Source organism: Magallana gigas, chromosome 7, assembly GCF_963853765.1.
Source record: "Magallana gigas chromosome 7, xbMagGiga1.1, whole genome shotgun sequence".
NCBI lineage: Eukaryota > Metazoa > Mollusca > Bivalvia > Ostreida > Ostreidae > Magallana > Magallana gigas.
The window spans coordinates 49754012-49780855 of record NC_088859.1 but is presented as its reverse complement, the minus strand read 5'-3'; the positions used below and the strand labels follow the sequence as shown (position 1 = coordinate 49780855).

The 26844-nt window shown below is 37.5% G+C and overlaps 3 protein-coding genes across 4 annotated transcripts; all 3 read right to left on the bottom strand.

The window, feature by feature from the left end:
• Nucleotides 1-3669: 3669 nt before the first annotated feature.
• On the bottom strand, nucleotides 3670-4358 carry LOC105346196 (uncharacterized). The gene is made up of 2 exons (XM_011454692.3): nucleotides 4286-4358; nucleotides 3670-4187 (listed from the first exon to the last, which is right to left on the bottom strand). Exons 1-2 carry the CDS (start codon nucleotides 4356-4358, stop codon nucleotides 3670-3672), a joined length of 591 nt encoding a protein of 196 aa, XP_011452994.3.
• Nucleotides 4359-5122: 764 nt separating this feature from the next.
• On the bottom strand, nucleotides 5123-11071 carry LOC105346179 (uncharacterized). Its single transcript, XM_066066023.1, has 7 exons — nucleotides 10624-11071; nucleotides 8901-9211; nucleotides 8142-8741; nucleotides 7377-7625; nucleotides 6967-7191; nucleotides 6541-6585; nucleotides 5123-6310 (listed from the first exon to the last, which is right to left on the bottom strand). Exons 1-7 carry the CDS (start codon nucleotides 10629-10631, stop codon nucleotides 5523-5525), a joined length of 2226 nt encoding a protein of 741 aa, XP_065922095.1. The 5' UTR covers nucleotides 10632-11071; the 3' UTR covers nucleotides 5123-5522.
• An 822-nt stretch (nucleotides 11072-11893) lies between these two features.
• On the bottom strand, nucleotides 11894-25805 carry LOC105346178 (neuroligin-4, Y-linked). Of its 2 annotated transcripts, none has more exons than XM_066066022.1 (11): nucleotides 25324-25805; nucleotides 21998-22156; nucleotides 20100-20244; nucleotides 19791-19976; nucleotides 19397-19608; nucleotides 18592-18733; nucleotides 18349-18462; nucleotides 17786-17868; nucleotides 16962-17094; nucleotides 14366-14495; nucleotides 11894-13365 (listed from the first exon to the last, which is right to left on the bottom strand). In XM_066066022.1, exons 1-11 carry the CDS (start codon nucleotides 25525-25527, stop codon nucleotides 13101-13103), a joined length of 1773 nt encoding a protein of 590 aa, XP_065922094.1. In that variant the 5' UTR covers nucleotides 25528-25805; the 3' UTR covers nucleotides 11894-13100. The 2 variants fall into 2 exon arrangements, with proteins under 2 accessions (XP_065922094.1, XP_065922093.1); XM_066066021.1 differs by having other exon boundaries at nucleotides 18349-18474; nucleotides 25324-25804.
• Nucleotides 25806-26844: the final 1039 nt, after the last annotated feature.

Here is a 26844-nt window from a genome sequence, read left to right as displayed (position 1 = left end):
GGTTCACATATAGGCATATCTCTGTGAGTAAAGTAAGAAATAAGAAACAAAAATGCCTCCGTAGGCGTTCATCAGATCTAGACTGCTCTAGTTATTGAGAAAATAGCCCCCCGCCCCCCCCCCCCCCCCCCCCTTCAGCCAAAGCGTTGTTCTCGAGCTATCATTAACCGAGTCATACGGTTTCTATCTCTTTCCCACATGGTCGATACAGACCAATAGGTTGTACCATTTCTGGACCATATCCGATCAGCTTTACACTTTAGCTGCCCAGTACTGGGTTTGAATTTAATTAATATTCTACCAACAAAAGTAGATATTCAACATCTACACAAGTTAAACAATGCTTTAAGATTCCGTCTTTTATATATCTTTAACTTCCGTTGATTAAAACTTAAACATTGTAACGCAGTTAAAAAAACACATCCTTCTAATGAATAAATAATCGTAGCAATAAATATACATGTTGCTTTTCCGGTTTTTTAAATTTGTTTATAATTGAAATTTTACTCGTCTGGCACGCCAGAAACATATTTATCGTTCATCAACAAAAGGTTCAGGTTCTGAAAATCGTTTATTCATAGTATGTTTTAAAACGAGTCTAAACAGAAGTAAAATATCTGAGTTTTCTCAATCGGGTTGCGATTTTAGCTGTCCATTGGAATCTGAGCAAATATAATATGAAAAAGAGTTAGGTCCGATTTTATATCAAATTTTGTGCATGTTTTTAAACGGTGGTTTTGCTAAGATGTATAATAATAGACATTGCAGTAGTTTTCCCAGTCAATTAAACCAAATTTCAATGAAAAAAATTGTGTACAAAATTTGCTGACAAAACAAACGACATAAAAAGGGTATCGCGTTATTTCGCCTCATATGAAAATTTACCGTGAAACCAAGACGGGTATGGTTGTGGCATCGCTATAAATAAAGGTCGTAATGTTCAGGCAAATTGCAAATAAGCATATGTATGTTTGGTTCGCTAATATTTCTGAAGTTTCCTTTGTCTACAATCGATGCAGAGCATGCGAGTTTAATAACCCCAATCATTCGGGGGACGAAACCAAACGGCTTTCTTTCCTAAACATCCCATGATGCATTTTGGTTTGTTTTTTCGTTTGCCCAAAAGGGAATTACTTTGCCCAAAAGGGAATTATTTTTATTTACTTTGAATATTTCTAACTTTAAAAGGAGACCGGTTCTGCTGGTGTAAATAGGAGAAAGTTCATAACTTTCTAAGATAAATGGTTTGTAAGGAAAAATATTTGATACAGTAATTACAAAAAAATCGGACCAAGCAGCTTTAATTAGTAAGATACGGTTCGTGCCTTTATTCGATTTAGATAGCATACAGGTAGTAAACATCAGTGTTCTTGTCCAGCCTGTCTATTTGTGTCTTTTTTTCTTGCTTACAGGATGATGCTTTCTGTTTACTGGTGGATATCTGTTTTCATTATTTCTTCTTTTTCCCACGGTGTCAAAGACTGTTGATTATGCCAAATTATTGTTTCATTTTAAACGTAATTCGCAAACGCTGATAATCATATACATATACTACTAGAAATTGCGTTACAGACTTTAGTATTGATCGGGTTACCTTTGGTCGTCTCGCCATCATTTGGCAGTTTGAGCTTTGGTGGAATTATTTCAGACATATTCGTATTTTTGTTGAAAGTCCTGCTGCTTACCGTTCAAAGGGAAAATAATACGCATTAAGCACCTACTGTGTTTCCCAGCCAGCTATTTAGTTGGTGGTCCCTATTTACTTTGACATGATGGGTGTTCTTACCCAAAGGACCCTTGTATTGAAACAAATTGTTACTTTAGAAAAGTTGCTGATTTTTTAAATCATAAGTTAAGGTCTGCAGCTGTGCAGTTCTAAGTGATTTTTAAAAAAAAAGCATTTGTACAAAATACACAACCTTATATCAGCTGTTTCATCTTTAACGACAGTTTTGGTCATTTTTTGCATATTAAAGTTTATTCAAGAATTTTTTTCAATTTTGATTCAAGAAGGCAAGACATTCACCTTCTTCTTATTCGAAATACAAAGAAATTCTTATAATCAATTAATATCACATTTGTCCAGGGAAGAAATGTAGTAAAAAGTTATATTAAAATAAAAAAGAAAATTGATTAATTGGACTAATGGTTGTATTACCTCTATCCTTAGTTCCACAAACTTGGCGATTGTAGTAAGGATGACGTTCACATCCCGGGCGTCAACGCTATTTAGCCCTTCCATTCTATAGATACGTGAATTAATTCAGCCAGGTGGATGCGTCAGAAAAACTGTCCATCATATGCATGTTTTACAAATTTTTTCTGCTCTTTGACATATCAAGAGACAGAAGTTTATCTATTGTTTTATCAGACGTGAACATGATTCCGATCGCTGCTCGCGAGTGTTGATCAGCCATTTTCTTACACAGACATGTAAATCAACAACGCACTTCTTTTTAATGGAATTCGGGTGCGATACAAATGTTTCAGGTTTAAAATTAAACTGACTATGCCTTTTTGGGAAATTTACGAATGAAACATTTGCATCGCAGTCTCTATATAAATACGGGGATTCACGTCAGAAAGCACTACAACACGGTCCATAGAGAAGAAAGGTACGATGCATTCAATGCTCAGACTTATTCATCATTACGCTTAGAAACATTTTTAACTTTAAATCATTTTAGTTATCTTTTGTAGATGAAGATGATAGCAAAGGAGTTAGGAGTGATTCTTTCCTTCATGGTGGTAGCCACCCTCGCTAAAAACATAAGTAAGTTTATTTTCTAAAACTCTTAAATTTCTAATATAATTGAAATCTGTTCACGATTGTCGCCACCTGTTGTCCTTTTATGTTGTAGGCCCCTCTGGCTATCCTTCCCTCCACCACCGTCCACCTTTCCCAGGCACCAGTCCCGCCCCTGGTGTTCCCGGGTCAAGTGGAACCTATATCCAGTACCTGTATTACCTGTATCGCACCCAGGGACCTAACTCCTCCAGCTTTCTGCAATACTACCAGTACCTCATCAGAACTGGTATACTGCCAAGAGGACGATTCCCATTTGGTGGTGCTGGTGGAAGTCCCGGATCACCCTTTGGCGGTTTACCCGGTTTTAGCAGCGGCTCACCTTTGATCGGCGGATCACCTTCGGGAGGCTTACCTGGTTTATGCGGAGGTTCGCCACTGGGTGGTCTGCAATGAATAAGCAGCGGATCACCTCTAGGTGGTTTACCAGGTTTAAGCGGTGGTTCACCACTGGGAGGGCTACCAGGATTGAGCAGCGGATCACCTTTGGGAGGTTTATCTGGTTTAAGCGGAGGTTCACCACTTGGCGGTCTACCAGGATTAAGCGGCGGGTCACCTTTGGGTGGTTTATCTGGTTTAAGCGAAGGTTCACCACTTGGCGGTCTACCTGGATTAAGCGGCGGATCACCTTTAGGTGGTTTACCTGGTTTAAGCGAAGGTTCACCACTTGGCGGTCTACCTGGATTGAGCGGCGGATCACCTCTTAGCGGTCTACCAGGATTCAGCAGTGGATCTCCCACAGGCGGTCTACCAGGTTATGTTGGTGTATCCCCTCTGGGTGGTTTACCTGGTTTGAACAGTGGTTCACCCTTGGCGGTCTACCTGGGTTGAGCAGTGGATCACCTTTTGGTGGTTTATCAGGTTTAGGTAGTGGTTCTCCACTTAGCGGTCTTCCTCTGATTGAGCGGAGGTTCACCTTTGGGAGGTTTACCCGGTTTGAGCAGTGGTTCACCCACTGGTGGTTTTCCTGGATTGGGCGGCGGTTCCTCTCTTGGTGGTTTACCTGGATTGAGCAGTGACTCCCCTCTTGGCGGTTTAGCTGGTTTGAGAGGTGGATCACCTCTTGGTGGTTTTCCTGGATTGAACAGTGGCTCACCTTTGGGCGGTTTACCCGGTTTGAGCGGTGGATCCTCTCTAGGCGGTTTAGCTGGTTTGAGCGGTGGATCCCCTCTGGGCGGTTTACCTGGTTTGAGCGGCGGTTCATCTCTGGGTGGTTTACCTGGAATTAGCAGTGGATCACCATTTGGAGGAAGCAGTTTACCAGGGTTATCTGGGGCTTCTCCTTTCAGTAGTTTACCTGGCTTAAACGCTGGATCATCTTTTCCCGGAGGAAGCACTTTCCCCGGGGCAAGCAGTGGTTCACCCTTTGGCAGCAGATCACCTTTTGGGAGTAGTCAAATGATAAGTCTTAGTGGATCTTCATCTTTCAGCGGTTTGTCTAACACTCCCAGCTTTGGGGATTTCGATGGCGATTCTTACTACACTCCAGACCTAGATAGCGGATATGGAAGTTCACTGCCGGGGTATGACTCTGGGTATGACTCCTCTCCATCGTACAGTGAGTACAATCCATATCTTATAGACATTCCGACATAGAATTACTCGTTTATGAATAAACTATTTTTGAAATGAAATCAACATACATGTATTACATTTCATAATTTATAAAGGTCTTTAATTCATATTTCAGAAAAAAGCGGACAATATTGAGATCATATAAGGAAGTATGTTATGTTAATGGGAAAGGATAAAAAAAATTTTTTTAAATTACAACTTGGCGTTGTGTTTATTTTACTATCATTTTAAGAGGTATATAATCAACTTTTTATAAAAAACGATCCAACGAAATATTCTTTACATCAATGAAATGATAAAAAAAACTACAACCTTTTGAACTGGAAAGAAAATTCACAATATTAAAAGTTAACAACTTATATTCAAAAGACCATCAGTTTTAAACAGAGAGCGTTCGATTTAAATATAGATTTACGATGTATTCCATACTAGAGACAAAAATTGCAATTATTCTATGTAAGAAAAATAGTTCCTGATAGGCTAGATAACAATGAAAATAACTATTGATTATATTGGCCCCCATAGTTCGCAATTTTTAAACGTTACATCGAATTGGTATGTTATTTTTAAATTTGTTAACAAAAGATATATTTTCACCTATTTATTTGATTTGTTTGCTTTCACTGATAGAATATGATTTTAGAAGTGGTGTTATTTTTTTAATTCAATCAAAATCTGTCAAAAGTTGACATTTTTTTCTAATATTGATTTAAATGGGAAAAATAGAGCGACGCTTTGAACAATAAAAACCCTTTTAGTCAGTTAAAGGCTTGGATATATACATCTTTGATGAAAATATATTGTTTGTTTAAGCAATCGCTCAGGGTGTTTTTGAAAGAACAAGCTGTTTTATGCTTAAAAAAATGCGAACATGCCGGGAAAAGGTTAACCTTTTGATGTCATATTTCAAAGTTGTGGGATCAAAATGAAAACTATGAAAAAACTTCACATGTATATCCGTACTGAAAGGAAGTAAAAAATCCAGTGACATTTTAAGGGGCCATATTAAACCTATATCATATAGTCCTGTCTGAGATATATATTTACTAGTCTGACTCTTGTTGTTTTAAAAAACCGTAAAGAAAGGCTGTAGAAATGCATGCTATAGATCGTCTTCATTTTTACATTTGATAAAAATGTATCAGGTATCGTTTATTCCGTGTAAATCATAACGATACACTTCTATTGTACCCGACTTTTTAAAACCTACAAGCAAACTTGAATTAAGTAGAACACTGATGGCCGTCGCTCGGTGTTTGTTGACACGGTATGGGCGCAGCAATTGTCCTTCCGGTGAAATGACGTATATCCGGTTGCTTCCATTACAAACTAATACTCTGTCCTCATTGTCCACACATACACCACAGGGGTTGTCAATCGAATAGGTAAACAGGTGTTTTCCGGACCCCTCCAGCACTACCAACCCCTTTTTAGAATCACAAATACAAATCTGATCGTTTTTCTTAATAGCCATTTGAAGAGGCCACTCTAAAATAGCCTGGCCCTCTAAATCGTTTTCTACTACGAACATTTCTTTTCCTGTGTCGCTATATCTCGCTACTTTACATCGTTTTTCCTCCTGATTATACAGTCCTATAATTAGGTCGCCATTTTCGGAAGAACGAGCTACACACATAGGCGTATCCCCGTTTGCGAAGTAAGAAATAAAGGGACGTAACTGCCTCCGCACTCGCTTCATAAGACTGTTCTGGTTAATAAGGTAAATGTTCCCTTCCTCCGCCAAGGCGTGGTACTTGAGCTGTCCTTGTCCTAGACACACGGTTTCCATTTCGATTCCTTCCTGATCGATACAGACCAATAGATTGTCCCCATTTCCGACCCAGATCCGGCCATCTTTACAGGTGAACTGTCCGATCCCGGGTCTGACTTTGGTTTGTATCCTACCGATCAAATGAAGATATTCCATACCTGCAACGTAAACACAGGGCTATATAATTTGTCTGTGTGGATTACGTTGTAAAATGTATTATATAAAGCTTTCATACTACCGCAACTATTCGATAATAAAATACATAGAATGCTTAGACTAGAAGTGAATTAAACTCGCATCTTATGCTAGAAACGTCATTCAAAACGGAAAATTCAGAATTTCCTTGTTCATATTTGTTTCAAAACGACGTTTAGACGTTACAACAAACCTAAGTTATCTCCATCAACTTGTGGCTTCCGCTCTCTACTGGAATCTGGGTAAATATAAAAAAAAAACAATTAATTTGTAACTGTGGTGACTGTGCTTTATTCGATTTATAGGTCAGTCACGTGGTCAAGTGTTCCTCCGATCATTGAGTACAACGTGTATTTGTCCTGTCCGTCTACCTATTTGTGTGTATTTTATGATTTGATCAATTGTTACTTCCATGATGATTCTGTTTAGGATTATATTTACCCAATACCTCTTAGTATTTTTTTCATACTGATAATGTCACACAATTTCGATTATATATTAATTATATGGTACTTTTAGTTTCAAACTGTTGATAATGTTAAATTTCACTCACAACCTTCTGATTATCACATACACCAATTTGTAATAAAGATTTCTGAAAGATTGCTGGTTGAGTTACCTTTCGTCGTCTCGTCGTCCTTTGTCGGTTTCGGCGGAAGGTTTTTCAGACAGATACGAATTTGTGTTAAAAGCTCCGGGGCTTGTCGTTCAAAGGGATATTTTCCAGAAAATTCGAACACGCGTTTAGCGCCCACTATGTTTCCGAGCCAGCCCTTGGGGTCGTAGTCTCTGTTTACTTTGACGGGAATGATGATCTTCCCCAGCCTACCAGCATACTCCGCCTCTGTAACAACAAACAACAGTAGCTTGTATTATCATAAGGTATAGTCGTTTCTTTATTACTGCATAATCTGGTTACTCTTTCAAATAACATCGTTCTACAACTTTGTCTACTTCCGGAGAGAAATAAACATGCTGAATATATTATGGAGACTGATAATAATAATGTTGATTCAGTGCTTAAAATACCTTGTCGGCAGTTCTTGCTGATGAAGTACTTAAAGGAATAAAACATAAGACAAAGGTCTGCTTCCTCTATGGCATTTTCTACTGCAGGACGCTTGTCTCCTGTCACGTGATCCGTGTCAACCCAACACGTGACTTTGTTCTTTTCCAGGTAATGTTTGACCTTTTGAACGACCTCTCTAGAATCCCACTGGTAACTAAACACCACATTGTAGTGAACTGGTTCTGTAGTATTCACTGCAGGGACTTTTTCTATGTAGGAATATATTGAGTGGTTATCAAGCGTATACAATTCCATCATACACCGAAAAATATTATAACATATGAGAAATCTGATATATGGCAGATAACTTTCTAAAGTCGAGTGTATAGAATTAAAAGATGTCTTTACCACACCGACCTATAATCATACTATTTATATTTATTCCATTGGAATAAGTACAGTTATTATTTTTTTAAAAATATCTTTTAAAAGACTTTCAGAATGCTTGCTGTTTATCAAAATGCAAGAAAGTCTTATAAACTACTTCTCGATAAGGTTCGTAACTTACATATCGATTTAGATATAATTTGTTTTGCCACAGTGATTTTCTTCAATTATGTAGAAACTGTTATTATGATTTTTTTAAAACAATATCTTCACTAATCTTTTCAAATATTCATAAAAACTGCAAGCGTTGAATCAAAGAAATGTGACAAACTTGAAAGGTAATTACGACTTATAGTACCCTCTAATAAAGCGATTTTTGAACACTGAAAACCGATTACCGTCTGAAGTCGTTACGTTCAAACTTGGTGGGATTGGCCAGCGCCGCTTTAAAGCTTTCTCAAACATCTCCTCGTTCACAAACACCATGTCTGTTGATATAGTGGCCTTGTGCATATCATATCCAAGCAAAGCAAAGACAGTAATCAGAAAATTGCCCACCGCTCTACCGGCGCAGTCCGGGCTATAGGACTTTTGTTCGTGACCTTGCACGTACAGCCCATCCGGCTTAATAGTTTCCAGAGAGTACTGGGTAGTCTTTGTAAAAGTACCTATGAACAAATTGATATGTATCAAAACGTCCAGACTCATTTCATGTGTCTTGGATAATGAATTTCCTTTCTCTATGATCGACTTCTTCAGTTCCTCTCTGTTTATAATTGATCTCCATTTCTGTGCTTTTCCCGGCTTATTGTTGGACACTTGCATTGTGACGTCATTAGCTACTTGTTGTAGGTCGTTCTCCCAGCTGTGTGACGCTTTGCTGTGTTGTAGCACGTGGTGCAGTATATAGTACATGTTCTCTAAATGGGCTGGAGTTATCTCGCTTTGTTTAATCTTTGACCGTAACAAAGCATAGCGCTTCTTTGATGTCTTTAATTCTATTTTTGAAAGGGAAAAAATCATATTAGCAACAGTATCATAACAACTTTATAATCATTTAATGATGATAATCTTAAACTTTACATTTAATAAACATAACATTTCTATAATTTTTGGAATCATAACTGAATTATTTAATTCGCATAAATTTTCTATACCCTGTATCTCTTTCTCAATTTCCGCGAACTTGGCGGCTGTATTACGGATGATGTCCACGGCCCGGGGGTCCACGTTACCGAACACGTCAATCAGCTCGTCGTACCTGCCGGGCGCCACCTGTCCCTTCTGCTCCAGACAGGTGAAGTCAGTCGTAATGGAGCACTGGTCATGCGACGAGTCGCAGAACCGTCGTAACTGGGCCTTCCATCGGAAGATGTTCTTGTTGTGTCGTGAGAGTTTAGAGTTCAGGAAACCCTTTATCAAAGTTTCCTTCAGTTTATCATGGAGCTCAGATTTCCTTTGCTTGAATCTGCACACGCAAAAAAGGAGAAAATAAAATAACGACACCCAAGTCTTATAAGTTAACTACATTTAATGTACTTCGAATCAATCGCGAAATAATTTGGATCGAGTAATTTATATACAGGTAACTCTCGATGGCTCGAACTTTGATCCCTCGAAGTTCTTGATCGCTCGAAGTGAGTCTAGGGTCCCGATTTTTTTCCCTATATAACTAAGCAAATTTACTCTTGATTTCTCGAACTCTTGATCTCTCGAAACCCTTGATCCCTCGAAGTCAAACTGAAGTCCCGTTATTCATAATCTATATAGTTTTTTACTCTCGATCCCTCGAAGTCGCCCTGTATCTCCAAGCGCTATACCTAATTAACACCTACTTGGTCATTTAAATTGCTCCAGGCGCTAGACGCGGGACCCGTGTCACGGGTTGTTTATTTAGGCGACACTGGTCCTGCAAGGGGATAATTGTTTGATGATTGCCCATACCGATACCTAAACTATAATCAACACCAACCGTTTTACGATAATTTGGAGACGCAATGAAAATGAGAAATTAATTGAGACGAAACGATGATATTGAGCCATGGTCAAAATTTTAAAATTATAAAACTGTAAAAATTATGTTTAGCAGCATCATTGTCATTATAATGATTATTGCTGAACAAGTTCTTACAGCTGGTGAAGGACCTGTACAGTGGGAACAATGGGTGGAACTCAGTTATCACATTTATGACATGTCGATCGTCTCGCAGTATAGTAGTACTGAGCAATCTGGTCTTAATATGATGCATAAAATAAATAATTATTATGAATTTATTTAATAGCTGTTTTATTCAGTTTTAAAGAAAAACATCCATTTCTGTATATTTTACTGAAAAGAAAACGTTGTTTAAGCACGTGCGTAAGGTTAGCACTAAATAAATGGCTGAATCATAACATCCGGTAAGACTAATTTTAAAACCCGTCGGTCAACCTGGAAAATTCCGAACTCTTGAAAACTCGAACTCTTGAAACCTCGAAGTTTTTCCTCGGTCCCATGGACTTCGAGCTATCGAGAGTTACCTGTATAGTTCAACAATGTTTTTGGGAGACCGCGCCGTCACTCCATCCTGTTATGCTCTCACTTCACACAGCCGTAGCGCTAACGCCAGGAAATATTGCATGACAGGGAGACGGCATAATGTTGGAAGTCTACACGGCGAGTTAAAAATGACGTACAGCATAAATCAAAATTTAAAAAAGAACCCATCTAGATTGGAAAGTATATATATATATATATATATATATATATATATATATATATATATATATATATATATATATGACTGCATATTGACATGCATCATGTTAAAAACATACGTATAAAATGTAAGACTTCATGTTATTGAGCTGGAAGGTCAGACACATTAGCGATGTACTTACGTTGACATGACATCACGTTCCCCTCTTTCCAGCGTATTCTGCCACAGGAACTTTGCTTTCGTTACAGTGATATAAATCTCGCTGGTTACTTCTCGGGACGGTCATCGTAGCCAAAATGTATGACTTTAAATTACTAATGTTTTAATAATGGCGTTCACAGTATTATTAAAGCCCGCGTCAATTAAGGGTATGACTGGGGGTTAGCAGACGTTTAGTTTGAGGAGTCTTATCTTTGTTAACAAGATTGACAAGCCTGATAGCTTAGAACTGGTCTTTGTCGTGTTCGGTGTATTATGTCAATCGCTTAACTTATGGAAATATTCATAAATTAGGAGTTTCATTGTATACTACATGTATCTGTCTTTTTCAAGTTTGTAAAACCTGTGCGATATTGTGATATTTTTTTCACCAAATATTAGGAAACTTTTTGCCTGTTGAAGTGAAAGGCATATTAACTTTATTCAGTCTTCTAATATTATTGAATATAGTCACTGTTAATTGTCGAAGTGTGTGTGTGGGTGGGGGGGGGGGGGGCAGGGGTGTTTTTTTTATTTGCTCTTAGGGAGTTTTATTTTTAAATATATAAGACAATATCTCAAATCTAAAACATGATTTTACCCAATTTCAATTTCAAAGGGGTGTTCTTTTTATTTGCTCTTAGGGAGTTTTATTTTTAAATATCTAAGACAATATCTCAAATCTAAAACATGATTTTACCCAATTTCAATTTTATAAAGATTTGAATTTCGATTTGAAGAAATTAACACTAGACCAACCAACCCCGATCTGTTGATTCTCATCGTATGTACGATAGAGAGTATAAAAACTATTTCCTTAACGTAGAACGTTTTACTTTATTCAATTTTGTTTCTCAAAGTCTGAAGGAGTTAAATTGATATCTTATCAAAGAGGTCGAAACATTTTGCGTGTAAAGTGCAAGTGTAAAAAGAAATAAAATATTAGATTAAATAGGCGGGCTGAGAATACAATACAGACATAATGTAGTTTCAGCGATTTCAAGTCGATAACGATATGAAACTGGCACGGGGTAATCCCACTATGAGTACTTTTGCTACATTAATGACGTCAAAATCATCAAATTCAATAACTGAACGATTACAAAGAATTGGGTGAGTTTTGTATTTCTCTAGCTAAATCATCGCAATGACCTCAAAACACCAATAATTGTATCATTTTCCTTTATCATAAACGCCCAAATTAAAACCAAAACTCTCAATTCACTCAATGAATAAGAAAAAATGAACACAAGTTCTAACTTAAAAAATATATATTTTATCATAAGAAATTTGAGACAGAGCTGCGACTTGTCGCGTAGATAATTCTGTACACTCTGTCATAACAGCACACAATAATCACAAAACAGACGTGATTTAACAGCGGCCTGCTAACAACAATCACTTTCTCATATTTAACATAATAAATAATAACTTACAAATAATATACACACAATACACAGCTAATTATGCTTCCTGTAAAATCTACGGAAAGCGCAGTTCGCTTATTTCACCTATAAAAATCTTAATTAATTATAATAAATATTATTCTCACACAAATTTTACGCGCAAAATTCTCATATGAATTTTACATGAGTCTTGCGTGGATCCAGAAATTTTGTCCACGGGGTAAAGACGAACGAGGGACGATTTGTTTTCCACGGGGAGAGGGAGTATTTTTCGTTAATTTTACAGTTAATGTGTCAGAGGAGGGGGGGGGGGGGGGGCTGGTCGCCACCCGAACTCCCCCTATATCCGCGCATTTGAATGTAATTGCTCTTTTTATGATAGTATCACGAGAAATTACTGAGAGACCAGATTGCCTGGGCACAGAGGCACGTGTTACACGCTAACATTCTTTGTACTTGCACTCTTAGTCAAGTCGAAAACACCAACACAATCTGCTACTTTCACTTTATATAGTCTGACCAGAATATCTCGGACATCCCCTGCACAGATCGGGCCGTTTTTTCCGCAGAGTCAGGAAAAGCTGTAGTGTGGCCCACAATCTTACCGAGAATAAAGTACCAGCATACACAGACCCCGACTCCAACACAAACACATCATATTATGTATACTTTTGAGCAAAATGTTCTACTATGCATAAGACAGTGAAGACAGTATAACTAGTGTTCCGAATTAATCTTTTGTAAACACAGTTACACACACATACAATTAGTACCAGTACTGTATCGTACTCAGAAAACGTTTTTAAAGAAAAGATACACGTATCAACACTATTCCATCTATTGCACTGCTTTCCTCTCATTTGACAAAAGAAATCCTCTCTCTCTCTCTCTCTCTCTCTCTCTCTCTCTCTCTCTCTCTCTCTCTCTCTCTCTCTCTCTCTCTCTCTCTCTCTCTCTCTCTCTGTATCACAGTGATGAGGCAGATTCTTTCCTCGACGGTCGCCTATAGCACACACGCACGTTACCCTAATACAATTATTGTTCCGGATGTGTATCATAAATGTACTTTGCACACGTAAAGTATAAAACAGATGGCACTGGTAACAAGGGAGACCACTGGGTGGGGTCGCCCGGCGGAAGAGCAGGTGGCCAAGCGGGAATTCCCCAGGGTAGGCAGTAAGGAGTTCCAGAAGGCCATTCTCTGGGCATTGTAGTTGTCCTGGGATCTAACAGTCAAGTTCCCGTCCTCCAATAACAACTTGCTGTAGGATCTAGAGTTCTGGTACTTTACAAATGGCGTAGAGTTAGTTGAGAATATCCTTAAAAAGTAAAATAAAATCAGAATTTAGACAGGAAAGTTCAAATTACAATGAACCAATTTTGTACATGTTTTTCTAAACTCGTTACTTTAAATGTTTCTCTTATTATATACATGTATAATGGTTACTTTGTGCTATGTTTATTTTAGTTACCGTCAAAACTCTAACGTAACTATCTATTTCTTGCGTCAAAACAAGCTAAAAATGACGCTGGTTTCAAGTGAAATATGCACCAATTGCGTAGTCTTAGCCCAAAAGCCAGACAAGTCTTGTTGATTTCAAAGAGCAATGGCTGAATGGCCAGTATGGAAATAGATAGGCCTACGTCACATTGCAATGTTTGTTTTGACGTACAGTTACTACCCCCCTGTTTTGACGTACAGTTACTACCCACCCTGTTTTGACGTACAGTTACTACTGACCCTGTTTGATGTACAGTTACTACTGACCCTGTTTTGATGTACAGTTACTACTGACCCTGTTTTGATGTACAGTTACTACTGACCCTGTTTTGACGTACAGTTACTACCCATCCTGTTTTGACGTACAGTTACTACCCATCCTGTTTTGACGTACAGTTACTACCCACCCTGTTTTGACGTACAGTTACTACCCCCCTGTTTTGACGTACAGTTACTACCCCCCTGTTGTGATGTACAGTTGACGTACAGTTACTACCCCCCTGTTTTGATGTACAGTTGACGTACAGTTACTACCCCCCCTGTTTTGATGTACAGTTACTACCCACCCTGTTTTGACGTACAGTTACTACCCATCCTGTTTTGACGTACAGTCACAACTGATCCTGTTTTGACGTACAGTTACTACCCACCCTGTTTTGACGTACAGTTACTACCCATCCTGTTTTGACGTACAGTCACAACTGATCCTGTTTTGACGTACAGTTGCTACCCATCCTGTTTTGACGTACAGTTACTACTGACCCTGTTTTGACGTACAGTTGCTACCCATCCTGTTTTGACGTACAGTTACTACCCACCCTGTTTTGACGTAGTTGGACCACATGGTCATCATCAGACTACTGGCCTCTATGTCTTGTTTTTTGTAAGGAGGGACTCCAGTGTACGGAATACCAAATATATAGAACAGATCTGCACCATGGGGAACTCCTTCAACAAACACCAAAAGTATAAGAGCATGTGTACATGTATTCTTTAGTTATCTTTTTTCTTTTCTTTCTATTGTTTGTGGTTGATTTTTTTTTGTTCACAGTAACGTGTACAAAAAATACGCTTTTCTCATTTCATCTTAAACAAGAGGCCCAGGGGCCACATCGCTCACCTGAGCAACAATTGCCTTAATTCATTACAGTATCAAAATAGCTTGACAAATGAGTACAGTAGATCTTGCTAAAAAAAAATTGAAAATCTGCCAATTTTTATCCACCTCTTATTTTTTGGTAAATACCAAGCCCCTTTTGTTGTTGTACCTCTAAGATTTTTCTCTATTCCTATATACCCCCCCCCCCCATTTCGTGGCCCCACTATTCTCTAGGGAATCATGGTTTCATCAAACTTAAATCTACCTTTAATCTCATAACCTGTGCTTTCACACTATGTACTGAGTTTTGGACCAAAAACTTTCCCAGAATATTTTTAAAGATTTTCTCTATATATTCCTACGTATAAATTCAAACCGCCATCACGGTCCCGCCCTACTACTAGTGATTTTGCAAACTTGAATTTTCACTACCCAAGGATGCCTCTACACAAGTTTAAGCTTTTCTGGCCAAATAGTCTTTAAAAAGAAGATTTTGAAAGATTTTCTCTATATGTTCCTAAGTAAGATTTCATTCCCCATTGTGGCCTCACCCTACCCCTGGACTATTATTTAAACAAACTTGAATCTATATGATCTGGGGATGCCTCCACTCAAATTTGGGCTTTCCTGGCCTAATACTTTTGAAAAGAAGACTTTTAAAGATTTTCTCTATATATAAAAATGTATCCCCCATTGTGGCCCCGCCCTACCCCCAGGAACCATGATTTGAACAAACTTGAATCTACATTATCTGAGGATGGTTACATGCCAATTTGAGATTTCTTGGCCAAATAGTTATTAAAAGAAATTTTTAAAAAGATTTTCTCTTTTTACTCTTATATAAAAATTGATCCCCCAATTGTGGCCCCACCCTACACCCGGGGACTATGATTTGAAGAAACGTGAATCTACACTACCTGAGGATGCTTCCATTTTAATTTGAGCCTATCTGGCCTAACAGTTTTTGAGAATAAGATTTTTAAAGATTTTCTCTCTATATATTCCTATGTAAAACCTGATCCCCCAATTGTGGCCCCACCCTACCCCCGGGGATCATGATTTGAACAGACTTGAATCTACACTACCTGAGGATGCTTCCATTTTAATTTGAGCTTTTCTGGCCAAATAGTTTTTGAGAAGAGGATTTTTAAAGATTTTCTCTATATATTCCTATTTAAAACATGATCCCCCTATTGTGGCCCCACCCCACCCCCGGGGACCATGATTTAAACAAACTTGAATCTACACTACCTGCGGATGCTTCCACTCAAAGTTGAGCTTTCCTGGCCTTGTAGTTTTTGAGAAGAGGATTTTTAAAGATTTTCTCTATAAATTCCTATGTTAAACTTGATCCCCCAATTGTGGCCTCATCCTACTCCCGGGAACCATGATTTGTACAAACTTAAATCTACATTTCCTGAGCATGCTTCCAATTTAATTTGAGCTTTTCTGGCCTAATAGTTTTTGAGAAGAAGATTCTTAAAGATTTTCTCTATATATTCCTATGTAAAACTTGATCCCCCAATTGTGGCCCCACCCTACCCCCGGGAACCATGATTTGAACAATTTTGAATCTACACTTCCTGAGGATGCTTCCATTTAAATTTGAGCTTTTCTGGCCTAATAGTTTTTGAGAAGAAGATTTTTAAAGATTTTCTCCATATATTCCTATGTAAAACTTGATCCCCCAATTGTGGCCCCACCTTACCCCCGGGAACCATGATTTGAACAAACTTGAATCTACACTACCTGAGGATGCTCCCATTTTCATTTGAGCTTTTCTGGCCTGATAGTTTTTGAGAAGAAGATTTTTATAGATTTTCTCTATATATTCCTATGTAAAACTTGATCCCCCTCTTGTGGCCCCTCCCTACCCCCGGGGACCATGATTTGAACAAACGTGAATCTACACTACCTGAGGATGCCTCCACACAAGTTTAAGCGTTTCCGGCTGAATAGTTTTTGAGAAGAAGATTTTTGAAAAATACCAACAAATTTTTAATAATTCTCAATTATCTCCCCTTTAAAAAGGGCGTGGCACTTCATTTGAACAAACTTGAATCCCCTTCACCTAGTGGTGCTTTGTGCCAAATTTGGTTGAAATCTGTCCAGTGGTTCTTGAGAAGAAGATGAAAATGTGAAAAGTTAACAACGACAACAACGACAACGACGACGACGACAACGACAGACAACGGACAAATTGTGATCAGAAAAGCTCACTTGAGCCTTTGGCTCAGGTGAGCTAAAAAGCCCAATTCGATGCATTAGTGATTTACGTGTACCATCGCTGGCATGTAAATTTATAAAATGCTTACCCTCCCACTCCTGTAATGGGGAGGACGGCGACCGGTAGTCAAAGGAAAAGAAAGTGATGTCCTTGACATCTGCCAACGTCAGAAGGTCAGCTAGCTTGACCATTGGAGCCACAAAGACAATGTCACTCTCCATCTACAATGTCAGGGATATTCTAATTATCACTGTCCATCTACATTGTCGGGGATATTCAAATTATTTTACTCAATCGCTAAAATTGTCTCTGATATTGAAATTCTATGAAAAACTTGTTTTTAACAAAATTGGCGTAATTGGCGTAACTGAACAAGTTTATCTTTTAAAAAAATGTACTAGTATATAACAACAACAGTAGGTTTAGAGTATTTTATATCACAGGATGAAGCTCTGCCATTTAGTTAACTGAATGATAACTGAATGGTATGAAAAGTGTGACTGAATGGCACAGATATGCCATTCAGTTAATTTCAGTTACCTTTCAGTCACCTTTCAATTGACGGAATGGCAGAGATTTATCCTGTGTATATTTCCATCATTAATTAATCATATCTTTTGAAATTGGCTTTAAAACATTATAACATGATGGCATTCCATCGTAACAAATACTTAAGAAAATAATATGGTGAAAATATATTTTTTGTTTGCTCTAATATTTAAAATTGATTTTAATCTGATTTAAAATCATGCAATTGGTTGTCTAGACTTGCTAAAAACCGCTACTTTTGAGTAAAGGATAATTTAAAAACTGCTTTTTACACAAATTGTCCAATATTTGAATACGTCTGGGCACTATTTCTTTTCTCAGAGTCCTTTCTCGCTTTTCTCCACGAAGAGTAAGAGTACTTGCCTTTGTGTAGCGCTCCAGTACACTGGTTTCTTCTGTGTGGTTAGGAAACTTTTCCCACCCTCCGTACTCGTGTAGAATAAGGTCTGTAAAAGAAGCCATGGATTTAATGGATTGTAATCCTGCTTCCTTTTTATTATACAGACCATTACTGCGAATCACGGATATTTCCAGCTTAAATTTTAAGAATCAGCAACAAATGAAATCAACACGATAAAAGGATGAATTTGGACTGCAAGCGTATGGTGATTTAGCATGAGCAAAAGAGACGACAAAGAAGTCTCCAATAAAATTTTCATTAATAAATCAAAGACTACAGTTCTACGCAGCCCTGAGCTAATGCCACTGAGCAGAAGCTTGCTTTGCCTCTAAAATTTGTAAACATATAACACAGTATCCTTTATTTTTTATACAAGAGGATGTCAATTGTTTCCTCTTCTAAACAACACCGAGGTTTGTAACGTCAAGATAAATGGGTTTGTACCATTTCTACTCATCATTATATATAAGGTTGTACATGTACATTGTAACGTTGGGATAGATATGGTCGTACGATTTTTACTTACCTCTAAGGTTTGGAACGTTGGGATAGATGGGTTTGTACCACTTTAAAACTTCACGGAAAGTTTCCTCATCAAATTTGCCAGTCTTTTTCTTCATATTATCCAGCACAAACTTCACTGCATGAACAACTTTTATTAAATAATAAATAATAAATAGTTTTTCTTGTAAATAACACATTTCTAAGGTCATGTATTAAGATATACTGAAAACCAAAGGGATTCTTTGTGATAATGACCATGCTTTACCGTCAATGGAGCCCTCGTCCCTTGTCACAGAGAAGACGAACGATTCACAGTTGGTTCTCCTGGCTGGAATCGCCGTTTCCGGGCGCTCAGTGATGAATTCGCCGTCAACAATGGAGACCGGAAACGTCAGCACTTCCGTGTACTGAAATTAGAGACTCAAGAAGTCAGTACATGTACTGCCTATTTCAACAGCACTGGTAAACTTAGAAAGCAGCAGCTGAATCCCAGTGGTGGATATTCACACTGTGTTAATCTATAACTAGTTTTCTTTTTCTTCCGAAGTACAGAATGAGATATATACTTAGCAACCAACATCCGGTTTACTATGAATTGTAATATAAGAGGTTGCAAGTATTCGCTCTGAATATCTCTGCAGTTCATAATAACCAGAGGAACAAATACAGTTACCATACAGCACAAATACATGGTGAAATAAAACGCTAAAAAATATGTAGTTTATTAGTATTCCTACAGTTGATAAGGAGTTTAGTTAATTAATATTTCTACAGTTGATAAGAGGTTTACTTAGATTCTTACTATGTATTTTTACTACAAAACCTGGGATTTCAATAACCCATTTTCTGACTGTTTAAAAATTAAATGAAAACTATGAATTCAGAACTTTTTACAGAGTCATTTCTGACAGGATCGTTAATGCATTTAAAAACTCCGAAATCAACAGAGTTCAATGTTAACTTTTCTCACAGTGCAATATAAGTATCCAAACAAAGAGTTAAGATAGTCAAGCTTAAACAAACTAAAAAAACAACCGAATAGTTGAGTTCTATCAGACTCCATCACTCACGTCAGTAGGAATGGGCGTGACCTCGTGCTTGGTGAACGTTTCCCAGGGAAGTTTCATCAGATAGTCCCGGAAATCCCGCGGGTCTCTGTTTCTGGGACACAGCTCTCTGTCGCAGTACTCCGCAATGTTGTAGCCCGGCTTCCAGTGGGGGGCGGCCAACCCCCAGAATGCGATCGGGGACCCACTCATTATCATGGCGCGGCGGAACAGCCCTGAATGAGTGGTTACAAGTAAATCATAAAGAAGTTGGACTGCCCGACAAAATACCAGTGATCGTTTACTTTATATGTATGGACAGTTTTTACAACATGTCATATACTACATTTGTTGCTTTGGGCTTAGGGATGAGTTTTGTAAAACATATAACTAAGTTGATGAAGTGTTCGTTCGGTACCTTTGCTTAATGGCGAAATCACGTGAAACCCGACGTCAGCTGCGCCTGCGCTGTGTCCGGCGATAGTAATCATATCCGGGTCACCTCCAAAATTGGCGATATTGTCCTTGACCCAATTCAAGGCTGTCACTTGGTCAAAGAACCCATAATTCCCTGTCAAACCCTCCTTCCTCGCCGCATAGAATCCTATAAAGCCGAATTTTAAAACAAAATATAGTGTAGAATAAAGAGAGCGTTAAAGACGGTGTAAAAACGTATAATATCTATCAGGTAAAGGTTTAAAAGTAATATGTCGTGACATATGATTACCCAGGGAACCTAGACGGTAATTAAAATTAACAACAATGATGTCTCCGAATGCCGCCAGAATATCTCCTCTCAACATCGCCCCCATTCCTACTCGGTTGGAGCCCCCGTGAACGTAAACAAACACCGCCATCTTAGCTGGCCCCCGCTGTGAAAGAAAACAAGAAAGATTTATATAGAACAATTACAGAGGTGCTAGGAATCACAATAACGTCATATCATATCAGAAAAGTAGTTTTGACTGCACTTTTTTTCATTAGTTTAGTGATACCAATCTACGTCTATTTTTCTCATGTAATCAATTCAACCATATTAACTCTTAAAACTCCATCATAAAATACGAAGAGAGAACGAGTCCACTTTAAAATTAGTTACTGCGATATCCTATAAAGCAGAGCGAATTCCCTGAACATGGTTTGTTACCTTGCTATGGCGACATGCAGAATTCTAGTTTATTGAATTGGGCAACAATTATGTCTATAATTATATTTCGTTCTCATAACAGTGTATGCTTGAAAATTACAAATTACATTTCGGTGGTTTTAAAAGTTATAGATATCGCTGATTCAATTATCTTACGTACGATTATAATCCAAAAGATTGGCTTTGATATGTTTGATAAACAAATTTGACATATATTATGGTCACAATAATTGTGTCTTCTTTATTTGGGCGGTGTGATTGTAGCCTTATGTCTCGTAAAAAAAGGTGTGTAAATATATGTATTCTAATACTGTAACAATGTAATTGTATTCTCGTCAGGGCTCTTATACGCGTAAGCTAATTAACAAAATCCAAAAAGTGAAAGTATGCTAATCAAATACTGGTTACCGAATGGTGACCGAGAATCAGTTCCTCGCTATTCTATCTGTTGACTGTGTGGCACACTTACATTAACAGCCCAAGCCGTTTTTAAACAGTGATATGATTATATTAAGGTGTTTCTCAGTAATACATTTCGCAGCGTTTGAGTGTATTTGTCTAGTTTTGAATAATTAATGAATACAGCTATCGGTCTCAAATAAAGCACATCCATATTGAGTCAAAAAAACGGTCTGAAAAAAACTTTGTGGTATGTTCAATCGAACAATACTCTGTTATTGAAAAGTCAGTGTGACCTGTGAATTAACCTTGCTATGTTCATAATTTGTTTCTTACATCCAAACAGCGAATTCGGGTATAAAATATGTATGGAAAATTCGTCCAGGCCTATACTTGTTTAACATCTAATCACAAAAGCCAACTAAAGAATGAATTCAAAACTTGAAATTTTGAATTAATACTCGTATATTTTATTATTCATTAGCAAATCCGTACATTCGTAATGTAAAAGTTCTTTATAACTGTACATGTTGTACACGTTGTCGTGGAATCACCCCCCCCCCTTCCCGCCTTTTTTAAATTCTGAATTCACTATATCCGTGTTCTTAAAAAAAGATTTCTACAGTCTAGCGTTAATGTCCATCGTGCAATAAATACATTCACTTTCTTTCCCCCTATTAAATTGCATTGATTGATTTTTGTGATACATGTATTTAAGCATAACACAGAGGACCGAATCACCAAATATCACTTCCTTGTTTGACACATGCCGACCTGCCAGTAACTGAGAACAGTTCCTTTTGAAAAAAAAGATATTTATGCACTGTTCCAGTGCTTCATCTGTTAATTGCTCGTTGCTCGTAAAATAAGGCAGAGGTTTTCAAAAAAAAAATCGTAATTGCCAAAAGGGAATAGAGGTTAAAAACTGTCATTATAAGCATTGCATCATCATTTTTTGAAAGGTGTGGTCGTTCTTTCAAAAAATAATGATTCAATGCATAAATATCTTTTTTTCAAAGGGAACTGTTCTCGATGCAATTACTGGCAGGTCGGCATGTGTCAGCAACTGAGGTGATTACCAGAGGTACAAATACGTTGATGTACAGGCAATCTTCATCCTCCTTGTTGAAGCCCTTGGAGTGCAGGTTCACGTAGGTCATGTCAGGGGTCTGGGGACAGGCTGGAGGGAGTTCATCGGTAACCTTGACCTCGTCCCAAGGGTCAGGCCTCTGTGTCTTCTGTAAAACAAACAAACCTACACTTGAGACAATTGAATTACCGTTTGATATGGAAATTAAATATGAATGGTTCTAGATAATTTTTTTGGCTTTTATAATTATTTGACAAGCATTTGATAATTCGGTTTCGGGTTGAACGTTCTGTCGTTAAATAATTAAATGTCTTGAGATCTTACTGTCGCCGTTCGTTTATGACAAAAGAATTTTTTTTAGGGGGGGGGGGGAATATGCATCCATTATTCATATTTATTTTTAAATTCTATGTTATAGTAAACTGAAATAATCTATCGACTGAAAAACATATTCTCCGATTGAAAGACAAAGAAAACACTCTTACGGAATTACCCTTATCTTTCAAAAAGGTATCAGAATATTTGGTTCATATATTGCTAAACATCACGCGATAGTTATTTACAAGTACTCTTTGCTTAGTACCCAAAAAAAGATAAAGAATTCCATGAAATGCCAAAATCGTATATTCAAAATCAAGATAATCATATTTATTTTCCGGCTGCGTTTTCCAGTTTTTCTGTCATGTAGAACATTTTGTACATGTGACATTAGATAACATTCCTGCAGTACTTTGAATGATTCGAAACAAAAAGGATCTATTTTTATTTTTATTTTATGAAATAATTCAAAACTGACTTCCACAACACAAACAAACTTAAACGTCTAATGTATTGGTACAATTACTATTGGTTAGAATGCGTCAATGCATGGATACCATTACTATTGGTTAGAATGCGTCAATGTATCGGTACCATTACTATTGGTTAAAATGCATCGATTACTATTGGTTAGAATGCGTCAATGCATTGGTACCATTACTATTGGTTAGAAGCGTCAATGTATCGGTACCATTACTATTGGTTAGAATGCGCCAATTACTATTGGTAAGAATGCGTCATTGTATTGGTACCATTACTATTGGTTAAAATGCGTCAATGTATTGGTACCATTACTATTGGTTTGAATGCGTCAATGTATCGGTACCATTACTATTAGTTAGAATGCGTCAATGTATTGGTACCATTACTATTGGGTTGAATGCGTCAATGTGTGGGTGCCATTACTATTGGTTAGAATGCGTCAATGCATTGGTACCATTACTATTGGTTTGAATGCGTCAATGCATTGGTATCATTACTATTGGTTAGTATGCGTCAATGTATTGGTACCATTACTATTAATTAGAATGCGTCAATGTATTGGTACCATTACTATTGGTTAAAATGCATCAATTACTATTAATAAGAATGCGTCAATGCATTGGAATTATTACTCTTGGTTAGAATGCGTTAATGCATTTGTACCATTACTATTGGTTAGAATGTGTCAATGCATTGGTACCATTACTATTGGTTAGAATGCGTCAATGTATTGGTGCCATTACTATTGGTTAGAATGCGTCAATGTATTGGTACCATTACTATTGGTTAGAATGCGTCAATGTATTGGTGCAATTACTTTTGGTTAGAATGCGTCAATGTATTGGTGTAATTACAATTGGTTAGAATGCGTCAATGTATTGGTACCATTACTATTGGTCAGAATGCGTCAATGTATTGGTACCATTACTATTGGTTAGAATGTGTCAATGTATTGGTACCGTTACTATTGGTTAGAATGCGCCAATGTATTGGTACCATTACTATTGGTTAGAATGCGTCAATGTATTGGTACCATTACTATTGGTTAGAATGCGCCAATGTATTGGTACCATTACTATTGGTTAGAAATGCGTCAATGTATTGATGCAATTATTATTGGCTAGAATGCGTATCTGTAATAGAGGTTACATTAAAATTCTTTTTTTAAAAGTTTGATATATGAATACAATTCTTAAAATCAACGTAAAGTTTTCAGTTTTTTTTCTTAAATATGAATTTAGTTCATACGTTGCAATCTGTGAAGCAGTTAAGTAACTAGTAGTTTTAACTTTACAAAAAGATTAACATGTTGGGGGTATGACTCCTGTCTTTTTACAATGTAAAATTTGATTTTTACTTTTCCCGTACAAAAAAAAAACTAAACTGTATATTATTTTGCTATGTTTGTAATATGCTGGTGCCTGTGGCGTAACATCGGACATTATTATGACGGGTAATGCTTTTAATTAATCCTTAGCTCTGTAATTAATGGTTATATCTCCGATAATTATGGTCTGCCTATGTCCTGATAAACAAAGGTGTTAATTAACACAGGACAGACAACCAATCAGGGAAAGGTTAACATCTGATGTCAATACTCCACATACTAACAGGATAAACAGGATTGATTGCGTATTGTTTACAAAAAACATGTGTTCTCTCAATTCCTGATGTATTTGGACGATTCCCTCAGCTTATTGAAAACAACCTGGTTGGATATGATAGTAAGGGTATGATTGATGAGCGGAATGTAAAGAGGATAAAAAGACCATCTATGTTTAAAGTCAAACTGATACAAGCTGAGATACAGGAATCAAAGCTCTGTAACCTTGCGCACAATTCCCGCTCTCAGGCCTATCAAAGATAAGACATTTCTAAAAATTGTTCTTGTAAGATTAACTTATCATGGCACAAAAGATTTCACCGAATGCCGACTTATGTGGGTCATAGACGCCGTGAATAGTTGTTTTATCTGAGAGACATCTACTCAGACGAGAGAAACCATTCATATGGACGTCTACCTTCCTCATCGAAAGCATTTTTCGTTTGCAATAAAAAGTTTAAAAAACCCTTATCTTACTACGATATGTTGTGAACTCGTCGATGTGGTGAAAAGCTAGAGATACGTCTTCAATAAGTGAAAGAGACTATACTGCCACATCAATGAAATAAGCGGTTATGTCTTTGATTCTAATTTGTCTTAATTGAATAATCCCTTGAAGGTTCAGATTAACGACGAAATTCGCAATTAAATATATTAACTTCATACACAGCATCAAAGATATTTTTTATTTTAAAGCTTGGTCTTGTAGACAAGATGTCAGCTGTCTGCTCGAGTATTGTACGTAAACGTACGTTATGTTTTGGTAATTCAGACACTTTTAAACAAATTCTCTCTCTCTCTCTCTCTCTCTCTCTCTCTCTCTCTCTCTCTCTCTCTCTCTCTCTCTCTCTCTCTCTCTCTCTCTCTCTCTCTCTCTGTTTTAAAAGAGCCAAGAGTCAGCAATATCTTACCTCAAACCTGAGATTATTAATTGGAGGTTTTGCGTATGGAATCCCCAGGTAATTTGCCACCGACCGTCCTTGGATGGGTGTTGTGACCATTCCCTGCACTTCTCCGTACTCTGTCTCCCGAATTGGAGCCTTCGTGAGAGGACACACAGATTTCAGTGAAACAATCAGCACCACTGCGAACAAATTCAAACTCACACCCGCCATCACGTATCAATGACCAGTAATCTGTTTGGGGTAAAATAACACTACTGAAAGAAAGCCCCAGATAGAAAACAACTCCTCCTGTAGGTTGCAGCAGGTGCCCGCTCCGTGTCACTCCTGGTCGTCATTAGCCGAATGCATGCCAGTGGAGTACATTGTTTAGTGATGTGCACATTGCTTGTATCTACCAGGACAGATACACGGAGGCTGGCGCTGCTCGTGAATCTACTCGCTTATAGTCTAATAAAAGGGTCGTTATGACGAAAGCGATGGAGGGCAGGCACTACAGGGCTATTTGTTTTGAACTAATCTTAGGAGTTCTTGATTCCAAAGAGAGATCTTCCGCTCGTTAGGACGTTTTCTCGACTGTTTCTAATTCCAGGATCATCTGAGGGCCTCATGGAAGAGGGATATGGTGCATAAACAGAGTATAAAGCCATAAAATACAATTGTTTCTTATCTTTATGTAATTTGACATATTGCTCGGGTTGACTGTGGATCTATATAGCTGATTGATATTGCACACTATAAACGCTATCTGACATCTTGCAGAATCTCGGGCATTGCAATCATTCTCTGTGACAGACTGTTCGATTGTAGGCATTTATAAACGTAAGAATCGCTGACTCCTTATCTCTCCGTTCTCTTAAAAAAAAGATGCTTTATCAAAATGTGCTGGGTGTAAAAGAAACTTTTTCTTTTCCTTATACCCGCCCGAATTTTGGTAATTTTTGTACAAAAATGATATTTCATTCACAACAATACTTCATGATAACTAATATAGATAAACCGAATAGGTAAACCATCAATGGATCTGCAAGATATACAAGTATAAAAAAAAAACCCACAATGGGCATTGACAAGTTCGTGCAAATGAAAATTCTACATCACTGGACCACACTCGACTGTTCGGTTAGAACCATTGCGATCGTTTAAAACACCTAGTTGTTGTCGGATAGAATACTGAGTGATATATATTGATAGATATGAACAGAACTACCTGAAAGGCAGAATTGTATATCGAATTATATATTTATAGATTTAATAAAACTAACTGGTTTGGAACATTGCATTCATGGAAAGCGATGAGAAAAATAAAATAGATAAAGTTTCAGCAAGTCCGCCGTCGGCCCCTGGGGAAGGTACGATTTACTCAGCACGAATTGAAAAATTTCACCGTTTATTTATTTTATATTTTATGTATCGAAACGTTCTGGGAAAGAGAAATGGCTGTTTAATCTCCGGTTAGCGATAGTAGATAGATATATCGAGTCCCTGCGAGGTGGCTCCAAGCTTATCCCGGGCGTTGGTAGATAAATA

Coding starts and splice junctions, on each gene's coding strand:
- LOC105346196 (XM_011454692.3), bottom strand. CDS start 4,358: ATGGAGAGGAGTCATACCCAGAGTCATACCCCGGCAGTGAACTTCCAT. Junction 4,188..4,285: donor CTATCTAGGTCTGGAGTGTA/GTAAGAATCGCC, acceptor TACTCCCAAAAG/GTGATCTGCTGCCAAAGGGT.
- LOC105346179 (XM_066066023.1), bottom strand. Junction 7,192..7,376: donor CAGCAAGAACTGCCGACAAG/GTATTTTAAGCA, acceptor TTGTTGTTACAG/AGGCGGAGTATGCTGGTAGG. Junction 6,311..6,540: donor AGTTGATGGAGATAACTTAG/GTTTGTTGTAAC, acceptor TTTACGTTGCAG/GTATGGAATATCTTCATTTG.
- LOC105346178 (XM_066066021.1), bottom strand. CDS start 25,527: ATGGCGGGTGTGAGTTTGAATTTGTTCGCAGTGGTGCTGATTGTTTCA. Junction 17,095..17,785: donor TACTGGAGCGCTACACAAAG/GCAAGTACTCTT, acceptor CTGACATTGTAG/ATGGAGAGTGACATTGTCTT. Junction 13,366..14,365: donor TCCAACTACGTCAAAACAGG/GTGGGTAGTAAC, acceptor TTACTTTTTAAG/GATATTCTCAACTAACTCTA.